The following is a 15986-nucleotide window of genomic DNA, read 5'->3' on the forward strand; positions in this document are numbered from 1 at the left end:
TTAAATGGTCAAAGTTATTTTCGCCTGGCCTGTAGTCAGCAGTGCCTGCCGGTGATTGGTGGCTGTGATAGCTGATCTGGTGTTGGCTCCAGCAGAGGGGGGAGTGTCCAGAGGGAATTAATGCTTCTAGGAAATTCAAGTCCCTCAGTCGTGCTTTGGTGTGAGACGAAGACTTCACAACAAGGAACCTTGGGGGTTCTTTTAAGATCCAATAAGCAAGAGGAGACGTAGGACAGACAGGCCTGTTGGCTGTAGCCCACAGAGAGCATCACCATGTTCAGCAGGCTGAAGAAGTGGATGGGGGCCCCTGAGCCCCCGACTGCCACAGCTCCACCAGCTAAGGTAAGGCCTCATCTTCCTCTGTTGTCTTTGAAAATACAGAAACTGAGTGTTCGCAGACCTGAAGCAGTGAGGTATTTTGAAAACACTTTTTTTTTTTTTTTAAATCAGCACATTATACCTTGTTCCTCATCATAAAATTGTAATTAATTTCTACTGGATTCCTGCTAAAGAGTTTTCATTAAACAGGTGCGTCATTTAAACCAAACATTACACTGGTCAGTTTCAGTGTGTTTGTCACACTGAGCTGACTGAAGCTGAATTAAGGTGAGCATGGCTGATGTCAAGCCTGTGAAGCAGCTTGGCACTGATGAGCAGAAGAGCAGCTTCCGTTTGGTCAATAGGGAGGCTGGTCCTGCGTAGGTGGACATACTGTTGATTTTTGTGCTTGAGTTGGAGGAAGAGGGACTGGTGTGGAAAAACTTGTGTTTTGTATTTACAGGAAGAGAAGCCTCCTGAAAAGAAAGATGAAAAAGAGCAGCCAAAGAAAGAGGAGGAAAAGAAAGAGGAGCCAAAGAAAGAGGAGGAGAAAAAAGAGGAGCCAAAGAAGGAGGAGGAGAAAAAAGAAGAGGAGAAGAAAGAAGAAGAGGCCAAGAAGGAAGAGCCACAACCAGGTGAGATGTCAGCCTGTTTGGTGTTTGCATTCTATTAAGATGATGGCGATTTGATGTGCAGACACAACATCATAGAGGTTTTGGAAATCTTGCTTATGGTTATATATACTGTCTTCCATATTCTGTGCATTGTTGTTTTTTTCTGTTACAATGCATAGTCACCTCTTTTTCATTTTTCCCAGTGTCTGTGTTTTGAGCCAACATGGCTACAAAGATCCCTAGCCAGTCCATCTGTCCTCATTTGCTCTAAACACACACAGACAAAAGGAATGAAGCTAACTGGTAGCAAATATTGAACAGCGCACAACAATCTAGGGAATTTTAAGTGTGCATTTTTTATTTATGAATATGAAATAAATGAAGAGACTGAAATGCACCTTGTGTAGTCACACTTTCATATGTTTACGAAGATACTGGAGAAATACGTAATAGATTTTTGGATTTTTTTTGCACAATGCGAAGAAAGAGGTCTTGCTTATGGATGACAATTTTCCAGTTACAGTTTCAAATGACAACAATATCATCCATTATCTCTTCGCATAAGCTCACAGAGTGAACTGTTAACTTCAAATGTTTCTGTCAAATTCCATCATGCTCTTGTATTATGTATCACATTATAGTAAACATAAGTTAAACTGTACGTCAAACTTGACACTTTAGAGTGATTATATATCCCACTGTTATAGAAAATATAACCATCTTCTGTCTGTTTTTATGTATTGGGCAAAATCACCTACTGATATGAGTGTTTATGTTCAGCTTAAAACAGACCAAAGAGTGCTGCTACATATTTCTTCTAGCTCCTGCCCCAGCTGCAGCTCCTGCCCCAGCTCCTGCCCCAGCTGCAGCTCCTGCCCCAGCTCCTGCCCCAGCTGCAGCTCCTGCCCCAGCTCCTGCCCCAGCTGCAGCTCCTGCACCAGCTCCTGCCAATCCAGAGGGAGCTGAAGGGTAAGAATGCATCGTATACTGTGTGTACACCACATTGAACCCTGTATGAGTTTGGACTGAGCTTGTTGCGAGGCATCAAGTGGATGCTCAGCTGGAGAGGTTGGATGGCTCAATACCTCGGGCTCCTTGTCATGTTCCTCAAGCTGTTCCTGAGCAGTTTTTATGGTGGGTCTATGTGCTTTGGGACAGCTGGGAGGGGCTGCTGCCACATGGGAGGAGCACATGGTCTGCAGCAATGTTTAGGTGAATGATACCCACCACATCCACATGACTGAGAGGGTCCGAGGTTCTCCAGGAGAACACTGCAGTGCATCGAAATGAACAATAGCACCTGTCAGAGGTGTTAATGTTCTGGCTGATCGGTGTAGAAGAAGAGTATATTACTTTAGGGTGTAGATTACAGAATATATTACGATGCAGTCAGTTTGATACGACAGATTTGTCAAGTACATGTTTCAAAGTGAGCCATGCTTGGTCAGTCCATTTTGGAAATTGGTGAAATTAAATGATGCAAGTGGAGACTGGATAGCAGAAGGTCAGCAGATACTGTACATGGATGCAGATACAAATGCCAAAGTACATTTGATGGTGGCTTAAAACAATTTAAAAATATATATTTTGGTCATATTGTTGGTATATTATTTTAATGATTCAAATGGAGGTGTAGTACCAGTCCACTGAACGTTTCTGTTGGCTTTTATTAACTACTGTACTCATCCATATTTGCAACAATCTCACCGTGTCATCAGTGCAGCTGTGTAATGATGAATGCATTGTAAAACATGGAGCAAAAGCTAAAAATATTGTGTACAGAAGGGTAGTTTGTATTGTCTGTATTAGTGTTACAAAAAAAAGGCAAGACAGAGCAACATGCAGCTGAATAATTAGTTTCAGGTTAGTCTGACGAGAGAAACAATATGACCAACAAAACTGGAGCATTTTAGATCCTTTAAACAATGACATTAAAAAAAATACACACTGATCAGCCATAGAGGCATGGACTCCCCTGAAGACACCAAGACCTTAACAGTAGATCCTTCAGGTCCTGAATGTTGTGAGCTGGGGCCTGCATGGACTAGCTTTAATCAGCACATCCCATAAATGTATGATTGGTAGAATTTGAAGGCCAAATCAACACCTTTGAAATTAAAACCATTCCTGAACAATGTTTGCAGTGCAGCAGGGACGTTACTCTGCTGATAAAGGCCACTGCTATCAGGGGATACTGCGTGGTTGTAGAGTTGTAGCTGGTCTATAGCAGTGATTAGATTCAGATATCAGTGAAGTACATCAACCTCAGTACAGCACAGCATAAAGACAACACCGCCATCCCACTGCTGCCTTACAATAAGAGAAGGTGTGTGGACATCCTTCCTGTAACAGCAGCCATGATCACACTGCGACTTGCCGCATGTGACTTCTAAATCAGGAAAGGAGATTAGGAGCTTAGTGGTATTTGTGATTGAGAGTGATCAGGGATAGCATTCACATGCAAACTGGAGTTGATTTTGAAGAATTTATTGCATCCTCTGTAAACAGTATAGAAGGAAATAACATTTAATGGTCTTAGGAAAATGACAAAATCCTATTTTGTCTTTGGCATTCAGATAAACTGTAAAAGAAAACTGCAGTCCGTGTCGCGTTCTTCCATCACAGCAGCTTAATAATTAAACTATTAACATGAACTACACCTGCAAAAATGGCTCCACTTATGGAGAATGTTATTTCCTTTCATATACCTTTCATTTCTACTTATGCCTCTGCACTTGCCCTCTGTCTGATTTACTGTAATCTTTTGTGTCTTTTATTTTTTTGCTTTATATTCCTGTTTTTAGTGAAGAAGCCCCTCCTCCTCCACCACCTGTTGTCTACTTCCGCTACACAGATGATACCCTCAGAGAGTTGGCCAAGAAGTTAAAGGAGCGAACGGCCGAGCTCAAAGAGAAAGCCATAGATCCTTACGCCACATCTCCAGAAGTCACTCCACCTGTCAGTAAGTATGGATGCAAACAGACTAAATAAGATGCTTCCGGGCAAAAACACAAACCCAGCAACAGGGCTGCTTAACCCATCACCTCTTTCTTGACCTGTTCAGCACCTATTCTACTGAAGGACGACTACATCAGACTGAAGGAAGAGGAGCGCATAGCAAAAGAAGAAGCAGATAAAAAGAAGGCTGAAGAAGCTGCCAAAAAAGCAGAGGAGAAGAAGAAGAAGGATGAGGAGAAGAGGCTGGAGGCTGAGAAGAAGGCGGAGGAGGAGAGGATGGCAGAGGAGGCCAGGAAGAAGGCAAAGATCCTCCCAGAGATCACCTGCTCCTGCTTTGATGTCCTCTTCCATCCACTTGAGGTGATGATGGACTCTGTCTTAGGGACCACCATCGATCCCTTCACAGGTGGGTGAATTTGTGTCTGTTACAGCTCAGATGAAATGAATTACTGTTTAAAAATGGAACTAAATGTAAATACTCCAGATCTTGTGTCTTCCTCTCTCCAGATCGTCGGTATATTGCCTGGTTGACCGTCGTCGCAGTGGCGTACAACTACAACGTTTGGTTCTGCCCTGCTCGGCTGGCCTTCCCCTACCACAATGACACCGCCAACCGATTCTGGATCTTCTTTGACGTTCTCAGTGACGTTGTGAATGTTGTCGACATCATTATTTGGCAGCCTCGGCTTCAGTTCGTCAAAGCTGGAGACATTATTGTAAGTGACAAAGCAAAATGAAGCATCACTGTCAATGACCTGCATCTAATGTCAATTTTAACACGGTAGAATTAACTGAGATGCTTCTGTTGTCTGCAGAAAGACGGCGCTATGACTAAGGTGCATTATCGCAAATCACAGCGATTTAAGGTGAGAATGTAATTTAATGTACAGTGGTGCAAAATAACTAAGTGCATTTATTCAAGCACAGTACATACAGTAAGAACAGATTTGAGATGGAATTCCAGCAAAGACTGATCTCTCAGATTGTTTCCTTTCGAATAGTCACTGAAGGCTAAATAAAGTCAAATATCCAATAAATTGGAATAAAATGGAATAATTTCAGTGTATTCCAGCCTGGTGTATTTCCCATTAATGTGGCTCCAGGTGTCACGCTAACTTTGCAGTCTTTGGACCAGCTGTAAAGAAAACAAGGGGCAGATTGTCTTAATGTCTCTTCTACACTATCAGTCAAAAGTTTGGACACACCTTCCCATTCAGTGCTTTTTATTTATCTGTATTATTTTCTACACTGTAGATTAATATTGAAGATTAACACTTTTTGTTTACAACATAATTCCATCTGTATTCTTTTATAGTTTTGATGTCTTCAGTATTAATCTACAATGCAGAAAATAATTAAATAAAAACCATTGAATGAGAAGGTGTGTCCAAAGTGTATGCCTGTATATGTCCCAGTAATGTACATCCTTTCAGATAATATTATAGAACTGAACAAGCTCTAGTCACTTTGACCTCAGAGGTATTGCTTCTATTCCTCTCTGTATAGATTGATATGGCCAGCATCCTCCCCTTTGACCTGCTCTGCCTGCAGTTCGGATTCTCCTCCATATACCGACTCAACCGCTTCCTCAGGGTAAGCAGGCAGCCCGTAGATTTTACCAATGAGGTCAATGCTGAGAATCTGAGAAAATGTATTTTGGACTAGACTTGATATTTCCTCTTCACTTCCTCATGACCGTTTCCTTGTGTGTTCTAGATTGAGTCCTTCTTTGAGTTCAGCGATCGACTTGAGAGCATCATGGCCAAAGCTTACATCTGGAGGTAAATGATGATGATGAGCTACGAGAGGAAAGTGATACAAAACATCTGACAGCTAAAAGTGACTTCTGACAGGCAGAGTTAGGCATGTCAGTCCTAACTAACAATTTAACATTTTAACAGTGCTTTGGAAAAATTATTCTCTGAATTATTTTTAAACATGTAGTCTGATGATAGAATTCCAATCAGCTCACCAACAGGTCTAAATAATGCAGTGACACTGACAATTTAAGAAAAGAGAACTCTAGTCATCCTGAAGGAAAACCTTGAAAATGTAGAAATGAGTGAAAAGAAACAGTGCAGTGCAACAAACCAGACTATAACTAAAGTGTTCAAAAGCCCTGGCTAATTTAAATAAAACTGGTTTTGTGGTGTTTTTTTAGATTTCCAGGTGAAACAGGTGCCAAACTGAACTACTGATGTGTTTGTTCGTCAGCTACGTCATTCAGTGGCTAATTTAAAGGTGCAATGTGCAAGATTTTGCACATAAATATAACATTAATATGAGAGCAAACAACTATGTGCTTTGTAAAGATATAGGTGAGAAATAGCATCCTTAGCAGAGAGTGAAGTTACACTGTCTCTGTGTTAGTCCTTGAATCTGAGTTTCTCTGTTTAAGTCTCTCCCTTTGAAACTGTTGGCCCTTCTGTAATTATAAATATAACTAGAGCAAAGTCTCACACCATATTGAAAACATAAAAGTGCACTCTAGTGCTCAGCCAGTTTCCCAAAACACCAAAGAATTTAAAACAAAGCATTTTGTTCACGTTATTTACCTAATTTGAGTGCATTTGTTTAATTTTAACTCAGTGTGAGAGTCTCTAGTGCTGGTTTGAGGATCTCCTCTGCTTCTCCATGCTGGTCTTTGTGTGTTTGTTTCCACACACACACCCACTCATGGACGGATCATGGAAACAAACAAAAAAGGATCAGAACAGATACTTATTAGAGCCATTCAATGCCTTTAGCAGTGCTAATGCAGGCTAATGGTTGTGACTAGATTTCTTTTTGTTGGCTCTCATGTACACTACCAGTCAAAAGTTTGGACACAGCTTCTCATTCAGTGTTTTTTATTTATTTGTGTTATTTTCTACATTGTAGATTAATACTGAAGATTAACACTTTTCTGTTTACAGCATAACTCCATATGTATTCTTTCATAGAGTTGAAATCTTTAGTATTAATCTACAACGTATAAAAGAATTAAACAAAAACCATCGATTGAGAAGTTGTGTTCAAACTTTTGACTGGTAGCGTGCACAAACTTTCTGGTTGTAAATGAAAGTGGAGCTAGATGGGAAGCGGGCTGACGTTTGTTTTGATATGCGATGCTGGCGCTCTAGCGACATCCAGTGGTTGCACATAGAACTTTTGTCTACCCACTGAACTATGCTTTGCCTTCAAACACTTTTTGTTTTTGACTCTGATCCTTCCTCTAAGTCTTTCTCCTATGCGGAGCATCAGAATCCAGGTTTTTGTGCCATAAGCTCCACCATACTCATGGCTGCTGTATCCTAATCCCTCTCCATCGCTACAGCTGCTCCACTCTTCAGCTCTGGCAAACCCCTTATTGTTGGTTGACATTAAACACATCACTACTAGTGCACCAGAGCAGGATAGTTGCCTCAGACGCCAGATTAAAACCTGTATAAATACAGAGAGATTTACCTGGTGCTGATAGGCTTAATTAGCAATGTGTGAACTCCTTTGACAAGGGGCCAAATGTTCATTTATATTTTAAAGCTTGGCATTCCAGCTTTAGCAAGAGATTGTTTTAATTTGATTGTCTATTTTTTTACTATTAATTCCTTGACACACAAATCACTGTAGACAAGTGTGTCCATGAAATATTATGTTATCCAAAGCAACCTTTCCTTAGCTGAAGAGTTGTCTTGATTCTTTATTAGAAGTTGCTCTCAGTTCTATTTAGAGGATGAACTCCTAGTGTGAAGATTTTTTTAATTCAGCCATCTTTTAAATCGTTTTTTTATTACAAACTTGTTCCATCAGATGAAATGAACTGTTGTATGCATGTATTGATGTTATCATATTACAATATCTGCCTACATTCATTCTCCACATGTGATGTTGTGCAGAGTTATCATGTTTTCACTACCTCTATACATGCTGCTAATAATATAATTCTCACTACTGTATCTTTGGAGTATATGACACAAATGTCCTCCCATGTTCATGTAACTGTGTCTCTTTCTGTCTTTCATATCACTGTCTCTGTGATGCAGAGTTGCTCGCACCACTGGCTATCTACTCTACATGCTGCACCTCAACGCCTGTGCCTACTATGTAGCCTCAGTCCACCAGGGCCTTGCAACAACTACATGGGTGTATGATGGAGAAGGCACAGCGTATGTACTTTTTATTTTTGTCTTGTTGTTGGTTGTTGAACTTACAGCAGACGTTAGTGTAGCTGCAGCTCTCCATGGTGCTGAAACACTGATTTCCTACTTAGAACCTCGATGCTGACTGCTTCATGCAATTTCTCTGTGTCCAAAATCCCTCCCTACTTATTTAATAGTAACTATATCTGCTGTGAAAGTTTACCTAACAGTGTAGATGCATTTAACATATTGTGACCTCAAAAATTTAAACAATCAATGGACAACAGTCAAGGCGTTGCTTTAGGTAAAGCACATTTGAAAGAGCAGCCACTTTGCCAAAGTGCTCTCCATAAAAAAAAAAACAAGTAAGACTGGAATTGGAACAAATGAACCCATGCAGAGTCACACTCATTTTAGTTCAGGGGCCTCATACTCTCCAATTTGATCTCCAGTGGGCCGTACCAATAAAATCACAGCACCTATAAATAACGACAACTACGAATTTTTCTATTTGTTAAAAAAACTACACTCTGAAACTATTCACATTTAATGAACTAACTTTTTACAAAACATTATGAACAACCCAAAATTTCTTCAGAGAAGAAGATGCAATTTCAACAGTATTATGCCTCAGTTTATCATTCACACATGTGCATTACAACTTAAAGATCACGGTGTGTCTACAAAGGCCCAGAACATTCAGTCACAGGTATATGGAACAGCGATAACAGAAGTACTTCACTTATGATCAAAACAACTTGTCAAGATCTCAGAAGGATTTTAAATTTACATGTATTTCCATGTCTGTGTAGTAATCCTGACCACCACACCTTGCAAACTAAAGTGGGAACTGTTCAGGAAGAAGGTTCAGTCGTCCTCCTGCCTTGTAAATGTTTGCATAAAAAATACATAAAAGTTATGGCAATGCATAAACAATACGGTTCCACCAAACCAAACTCTTTTGTGCTGAAGCTGCTGACTGACATTATTCTACAATTCTATAATTTAATTTAGCGGAAGCTTTTATCCAAAGCGATGTAAATCTGAGAGTAGATATGACACAAGCAAGGATCTAGTCAGGAGAAAACGACCTGGATAAGAGCCATGAAACAACATTATATTTCACAATGTTTAATGTCTTTAAATATTTCCACAGGAACTATTCCTTTTCGCTCAGTAACTATTTATCTTCTTCTCTGTACTTTTCACACTTTGCAAAGTCGTCCTGTGGGCTGGATTGGACCTCTGGTGGGCCGGTTTTGGCCCATGGACCATATGTTTGACACCCCTGAATTAACCTAACGAGTTTCAGTGTTGTAGACACTGTAATGCTTTTTGTGGTGTGAATTTACATGAGTAATTTACATATTGAGAATTAAAATCCCACAAAAAATATATAAAATATTACTTTACCTGACTATAATACATAGCAAGACTGGTACCCTCCATAATTATTACTTACAGAGATTAACCGGACTAATTAATATCATAGCTAAGGCATTAATAATTACAGAGCCTAAGTCAAATCAGTCTAATTCAAATACAAAGCTAGCTAAAGGTATCGCAGTACCTACAGTATCAGTGTTTTGATCAGCTGATTAACCTGACAAGTAAAGTCACAGATCTACAAAAATATACATAACAACCCAACAAAACCAATGATTCCCTGGAAGCCTTGGAACAATTCCACAATGCAATGTGTTGCATTTTACAGTATAAAAAGATTGTGAAATGTTAGTGTCCGTGATGAAGATGAAGACAACATGACAAGGATTCATCCATCTGTGTCTCTTGTGGAGTAGTTAATGAATGACTGATATTACACACAACCTATCCCTTATTTCCCTAATACAGACAATATAGACAAACACAATGTGTGTAAGCTAAGAACACACAAACTTTTCTAATGTTTTGTTTCTAAATTGAAGACAGCCATAATCCTTCACAGTGTATGTGCAAAAACTGAGAGAAGCCTAAAATTTAATAACTAATCTGCTGTCTTTTGGCAGCAGCAACAGCAGTACAGAACTTGTTTTATGAATGCAGTTTAAGCCTTTATTTATCAATGGTAATAGTTCTAGTTTTTTAAACTTGCCGTATTTGTACCAGTTTTGTTTTGCTTTTTTCCTCCAAAAGTTTCGTGTTATTTTTTATAAATTGTTTTCTTTTTGTTAAAACCCTGCTTCAATGTCTGAAGTGAAGATGTTTTATTTTGTTATCTGCAGCTATCAACAGCCTATTTGTTTTTTTTTTTTTTTGTTGATTTATGTTTTTATTCTACAGATACATACGCTGTTACTACTATGCAGTCCGCAGTCTGATCAACATCGGGGGTCTTCCAGAACCTGTAACCACCTTTGAGATCACGTTTCAGATGGCCAACTTCTTCATCGGTGTCTTTGTGTTCTCCAGTTTGATCGGACAGGTCGGAGCTTTATTCATCACTATGTCATGTGATAAACTGGTAGATGTGTTTCAGTCTCCAGCCATTTAAATATATACACAACTGTTCAAAAGTTTGGGGTCACCCAGGCAATTTCATGTTTTCCATGAAAACTCACACTTTTATTCATGTGCTAACATAACTGCACAAGGGTTTTCTAATCATCAATGAGCCTTTCAACACCATTAGCTAACACAATGTAGCATTAGAACACAGGAGTGATGGTTGCTGGAAATGTTCCTCTGTACCTCTATGGAGATATTCCATTAAAAATCAGCCGTTTCCAGCTAGAATAATCATTTACCACATTAAGAATATCTGGACTGGATTTATGATTCATTTAATGTCATCTTCATTGAAAAAAACTGCTTTTCTTTGAAAAATAAGGACATTTCCAAGTGACCCCGAACTTTTGAACGGTAATGTATATATATTAAATATGTGGTGCTTTAGAGTACACAGATTCCACTTTAAATGCTTTTCTTCATAATGTTTACTTCTCTTCAACACTCTCTACTTCTGTCTCTCAGATGAGAGACGTCATCGGAGCAGCGACAGCAGGTCAGACGTATTTTCGGGCATCGATGGACGGATGTGTTGAATACATGAACACCTACACCATCCCCAAGCTCTGCCAGAACAGGGTCCGAATGTGGTACAACTACACCTGGGCTGCTCAGGGCATGCTGGGTGAGGACTTTATCCTGTAATCCTTGTCAGAAGAGGAGACAGTATAAACTCTTCCGAAAAGGACACTGATTAAACTCTTTTATTATGAGCAGTTTCAAAAGAGATTTATGACACTGCAGCTACTCCATATTACTGCATTTAGATGAATTAAAAATGTGCAGGTTCATTATCTACCTATCTGTGGTTATGAAGAAGAATCAGTCAAATTTGAACCACAAGAGGTTTATTAGCAATAATCTGAAAAAACCGCATCAACCCCAAACCTGAAAGACTCTCACGTGTAAACACATGATCTGTCCTCTCCAGATGAGTCCGAGCTCCTGGATAAGATGCCTCTGGTGATGAGAACTGCCATCGCTGTGGACATCAACCTGGCCACCTTCCAGAAGATCGCACTCTTCCAGGTGACATAATTAGCCCACTAAACACACACACATACTCACTAAATTATTGTGAATGTGAAAAAAAAACACAGCAGGATGTTTTAATATGACTATGCAGAATTAAAATAACAGATCTCAGCTCCAATGACTAGATGTAAATACGCTATAACTAATCAGAATTCTTATTCAAGATATCATTCTGACCAGTCAAAATCACTGTTAGACACATCTGTAGTTCAGTTTTGACTGGTGAAAATAATAAGTACAGAGTCTTAACTGTTTTGCGTTTTGTCAAAGATAATTACTGACCATAGTTGCGTCCACAGTGTACCCATAAATCAGGCTCCTTCATCTAAATATGCTGGTGTGTACGCTGACAGCACACTCGCATGGCCTGCTCATGTTAAAAACCTTCGTTCTATGCTACAACACGTGATGTTCTTTTTGAAAGGGCTGTTGTGTAAGTAGTGTACATATCAAATGATTTCAGAGAGATTTTGACCTACAAGTATGGTAACCAGTCAGTTTAGATAAAGTATAAGCTCACATGTCTCATCCAGAGACAGAACATCACTACTGTTCAGTCTTTATATTAATCATGTGTGCTCAGGGAAGAACAGAAGATAATGAATGATACGACCGACATCCTAAATCCAGAATTGGAGGTATTACCATCAGGCAGGACTCCAAAGTGTAAACGAATGTATTCATCCAATCTGCTGTCAAGATGTTAAATTGCACAATTTCACTGGATTTCCTACACTGTAACATAAGTATTTATTCCAGGGTCTATTTATTTTTATTACCTTTTATTTAATATTTTATAATATTTTATTTAATTTTATATAATCAATTATGACTCATGTCTAGGTGAAAGTGGGCACATTTGTTGTATAATTTCTTGTTTGATCTAAATACTTTTAGCCCCAAGACAAATTTCCCTGTGGGACAAGAAAGTAAATATTTATTTACCTGTACATGTGCTGCATCAGGTCTTCATGGGTTAAAGCTAGTTTGGACCTTAGACAGGAAAGAAACTAAACAATAATCTGCTTCCATCATCTCCACGACAACAAACAAATCTTTGCAGTGGTGCTAAAATATTTCATATTATAAGTGGATAAAACAAAAAAATGTTTGTTTTCATGCAGAGATACTAAAAGGAACACTTAAAATTCAACTCAGGTTCGCTGCTGTAATCTTTTGCTACACAGTAAAATACAGTTTTCAACTCAATGGCTTAAACTCTGTTACTTTTCTTTTTTGAAAAACCTGACAGGCACACAGTCCATCTGAAAACAGGACTTTAAACAAACCTGGTAACTAAACATCGTCTCTTTCAGGGCTGTGACCAGCAGATGTTGGTGGACATGTTACTGAGGCTTAAGTCCATCATTTATCTACCCGGAGACTTTGTCGTGAAGAAGGTGAGAGTGTGTGAACCTTACATAAAGCCAACAAAGTGGCTGCAAACTAAAAAGCCACAACACGTGGATGAATAGATAAAGTGTGCTCATTATTATGAGGGTCATTCCAGAACTGGAGGATATTTTGCTTGATTGGCTCAGCAATTTTTATTCCATGTTTTATTTGTTGTTTGCTAACCCTACTCTAATCACAGTAAAAAGGTTACAAATTCATGCTAATGTTAGTTTTTATGCTAACATTAGCTTTTCCATGCATAATAATTATTATTTAAAATATTATGTTGATTCTTACAAATCTTCCCACAATTACAAGAGACATCAATGAAAATTGAATACCAATAAAAGGAGATTTAATTTTAATTTTAACTGTTTTATTTGAGATTCAATTTGGTCATCAGAGGGTTTTTTTTTTTTTTTAGATTTGGTCTCAGGACCAAATAAAAGTAAACGCTGCTTGCCCGTTTTAGTATTTTGTGCATGAATTATTTGAAATTTGTTGAGTGGGACGTAAAATGTTCTGGAATGACCCTTGACACAACCAACAACATTTTCTGACCTGAGTGTAACTCTGACCTCTGTGCTGCTGCCCTGTGTTTTCCTCCGCAGGGGGACATCGGTAAAGAGATGTACATCATTAAAAGTGGAGCGGTGCAGGTGGTGGGAGGACCTGACAACAGTATAGTGTTTGTCACACTGAAGGCTGGATGTGTGTTTGGAGAAATCAGGTTAGTCTGCAGTGACATGGAGGACACAGCTAGAATAGGACAGAATAATCGAGTTTATGTGCATCGTTCATTACTCTGCCAAGGAACACAGCAAAGTTACGTGAAGATCAGCGGGCGTTCGTCTGTCTGTGCGCAACATTACTCAAAAACAGACAAACAGATTTGGATGAAATTTTCAGGGAAGGTCAGAAATAACACAAGGAGCAAGTGATTCGATTTTGGCAGTGATGCAGCTTATAGTCTGGATCCACGGATTTGTTAAAGATTTCTGTACCATTGCAAGATAGCGGCACAGAGTCACTGTAACTATGACAACAAATGAACACTACATCAGCTGCCTGCTGATGATCACATGATTGTGATCCTACTACAAATCCACCACTGCAGACCTTATCGGGACTTATCCGTCCTAAATTACACAAGGAACAGTTGATTACATTGTGGGGATGTTTCCGAGTCCCATCAATTCCCGCTACATATTTAGGTCAAACGGTTCAGCATCCGTGTGTTTTGATGACATTGATTGGCATGATAAAGCTAAACATTGTATAAGGAAAAACATATTTGTCTCAGGTAAATCTGCTTCTTACATTAAACAAAAGTAAATTTCAAAGGATTTTAACAACAGATAATTTGATTTGCAATATTTTCATGATTTATGGAATCCCAAAACTTCACTTTTGGGTGATCGGAGGCCCAGACGACACTGAAAATTTTACTTTGAAATCATTGAAAGTTATCTGACTGGGACATATGGTTTGTTTTTGTGTTTGTACCTAACCAGTTTACTACAGTCTGCTAAAGATGGAGGAAACAGACGCACAGCTAACGTGAAAGCACATGGCTTCGCTAACCTCTTTGTCCTGGAGAAGAAAGACCTGTTTGACATTCTGGTCCACTATCCGGAGTCTCAGAAGGTTCTGGCCAGGAAGGGCAGGTCAGTCACCATTAAGCAAAACCTTTATTGTGATCATGATGGGTGTTAGTCAGAAAGTTCAAGATTGTATGCATCAGTCAAGTCCTTGTTGTGCTACATCAAATATTAGATTAAATTTAAATATACAGCTCAATAATGATTGTGTGTGTTTTGTGATTGTAAAGGAAACTGACCAAAGCCAAAGGTCCTGCAGGAGCTAAACCTGAGGAAAAGCCGAAAGGTATGGCTCTGTTTGGACAAAAACCACCGACACCCAAGCTCCTCAAAGCCTTTGGCAACTTTCGCAAAGGAGGAGTCATGGACAAACTCAAGGTAAAGCCTTTACATTGAGTCACCACACTGAAATAACCCATAGTTTGATGCTTTTTAAGAGTGATGCTAGCCATTTGTAAATTTGGGTCCAGTCTTCTCATCACTTAACCGGTAACTGAGGAGTAATGTAATGTTTCTCTTTCTGTCTTTTGTCCACAGAAAAATGACTAAAGCTAAGAACAGGATGTGTGTTACTGAGTGTCACCATTTCACAGCCGTCTCAGTTTGTATATTCTACTGTTCACTGACTGCTGCAGGGCTCATGAGGTTTCAGATTTACAAGCGGAGATGTGAAACAGTTGAGTTGTTGCAATGTTTAGCACATTTTGAGCTTTCATATGATCTGACACTCTTCAGCAGAAGCATCAACTGGAGCCAGCTTTAGCGCAACAACCACAATTGAAGCTGAATATCTGGGATTCTAATCAAATGATATTCGCTTAACCTTTTGTAGATCCTTTAATAGACAGAAAAGTCTGTTATGTTGGCCCTGATCAGTGTCGGTAGCCAATTTAAAAATTTAAACTTGCATTTAAAGTTTGTTTGTTTGAAATTGTGCAATATTTTATAATAAAAAAAGTTTACTACAAAATGTGTCCTCAGTTCTATTACTAATAGATGATATTATGTTGCTTTATACATAGACTGGACTTCGCTTTGTAGTTGCTGAGCTTCTTTCCTTTTGAACACAGTTTGGAAGAAGTGAAGGTTAGCATGAGCAGTAGTTACAGTCCAGGTGAAGAGCGCCACCTACTGTGTGGATTAAACAGATTAAGTGCTGAAGTAGAGAAGCAGTGAGTTGAGGTCTGAGTAGAGACTGACTGATCATCAGCCCTGCTCTTTATTAAATCCAATATTCAGCATTTTCCTGATTATCCATGTAGGTATTACCTTCAACTATTTCCCTATACAATAAATTCATATAACATGTGCACTACACTGGCTCTGATTCAGCCACTTCTGTGGTCTAAAGCAATGTACCGCCAGCAGCACTATCTGATTGGTTATATGTCCAGAGTTCAAGCCAATCAGCACTGGAGGAAACTGTGCCACAGAGAATC

At 39.1% G+C, this 15986-nt stretch overlaps 1 protein-coding gene across 1 annotated transcript; it reads left to right on the top strand.

Annotated features, from left to right (window-relative positions):
* Positions 1-137: 137 nt before the first annotated feature.
* Positions 138-15511, top strand: cngb3.1 (cyclic nucleotide gated channel subunit beta 3, tandem duplicate 1). Its single transcript, XM_055007302.1, has 18 exons — positions 138-342; positions 782-953; positions 1754-1901; positions 3737-3894; positions 3997-4296; positions 4398-4606; positions 4706-4756; positions 5397-5483; positions 5607-5671; positions 7913-8035; positions 10292-10433; positions 10982-11141; positions 11448-11545; positions 12868-12951; positions 13558-13676; positions 14461-14613; positions 14778-14925; positions 15085-15511. Exons 1-18 carry the CDS (start codon positions 274-276, stop codon positions 15094-15096), a joined length of 2298 nt encoding a protein of 765 aa, XP_054863277.1. The 5' UTR covers positions 138-273; the 3' UTR covers positions 15097-15511.
* Positions 15512-15986: the final 475 nt, after the last annotated feature.

The sequence above is a fragment of the Amphiprion ocellaris genome, chromosome 22, assembly GCF_022539595.1.
Source record: "Amphiprion ocellaris isolate individual 3 ecotype Okinawa chromosome 22, ASM2253959v1, whole genome shotgun sequence".
In the NCBI taxonomy this organism is placed as follows: domain Eukaryota; kingdom Metazoa; phylum Chordata; class Actinopteri; family Pomacentridae; genus Amphiprion; species Amphiprion ocellaris.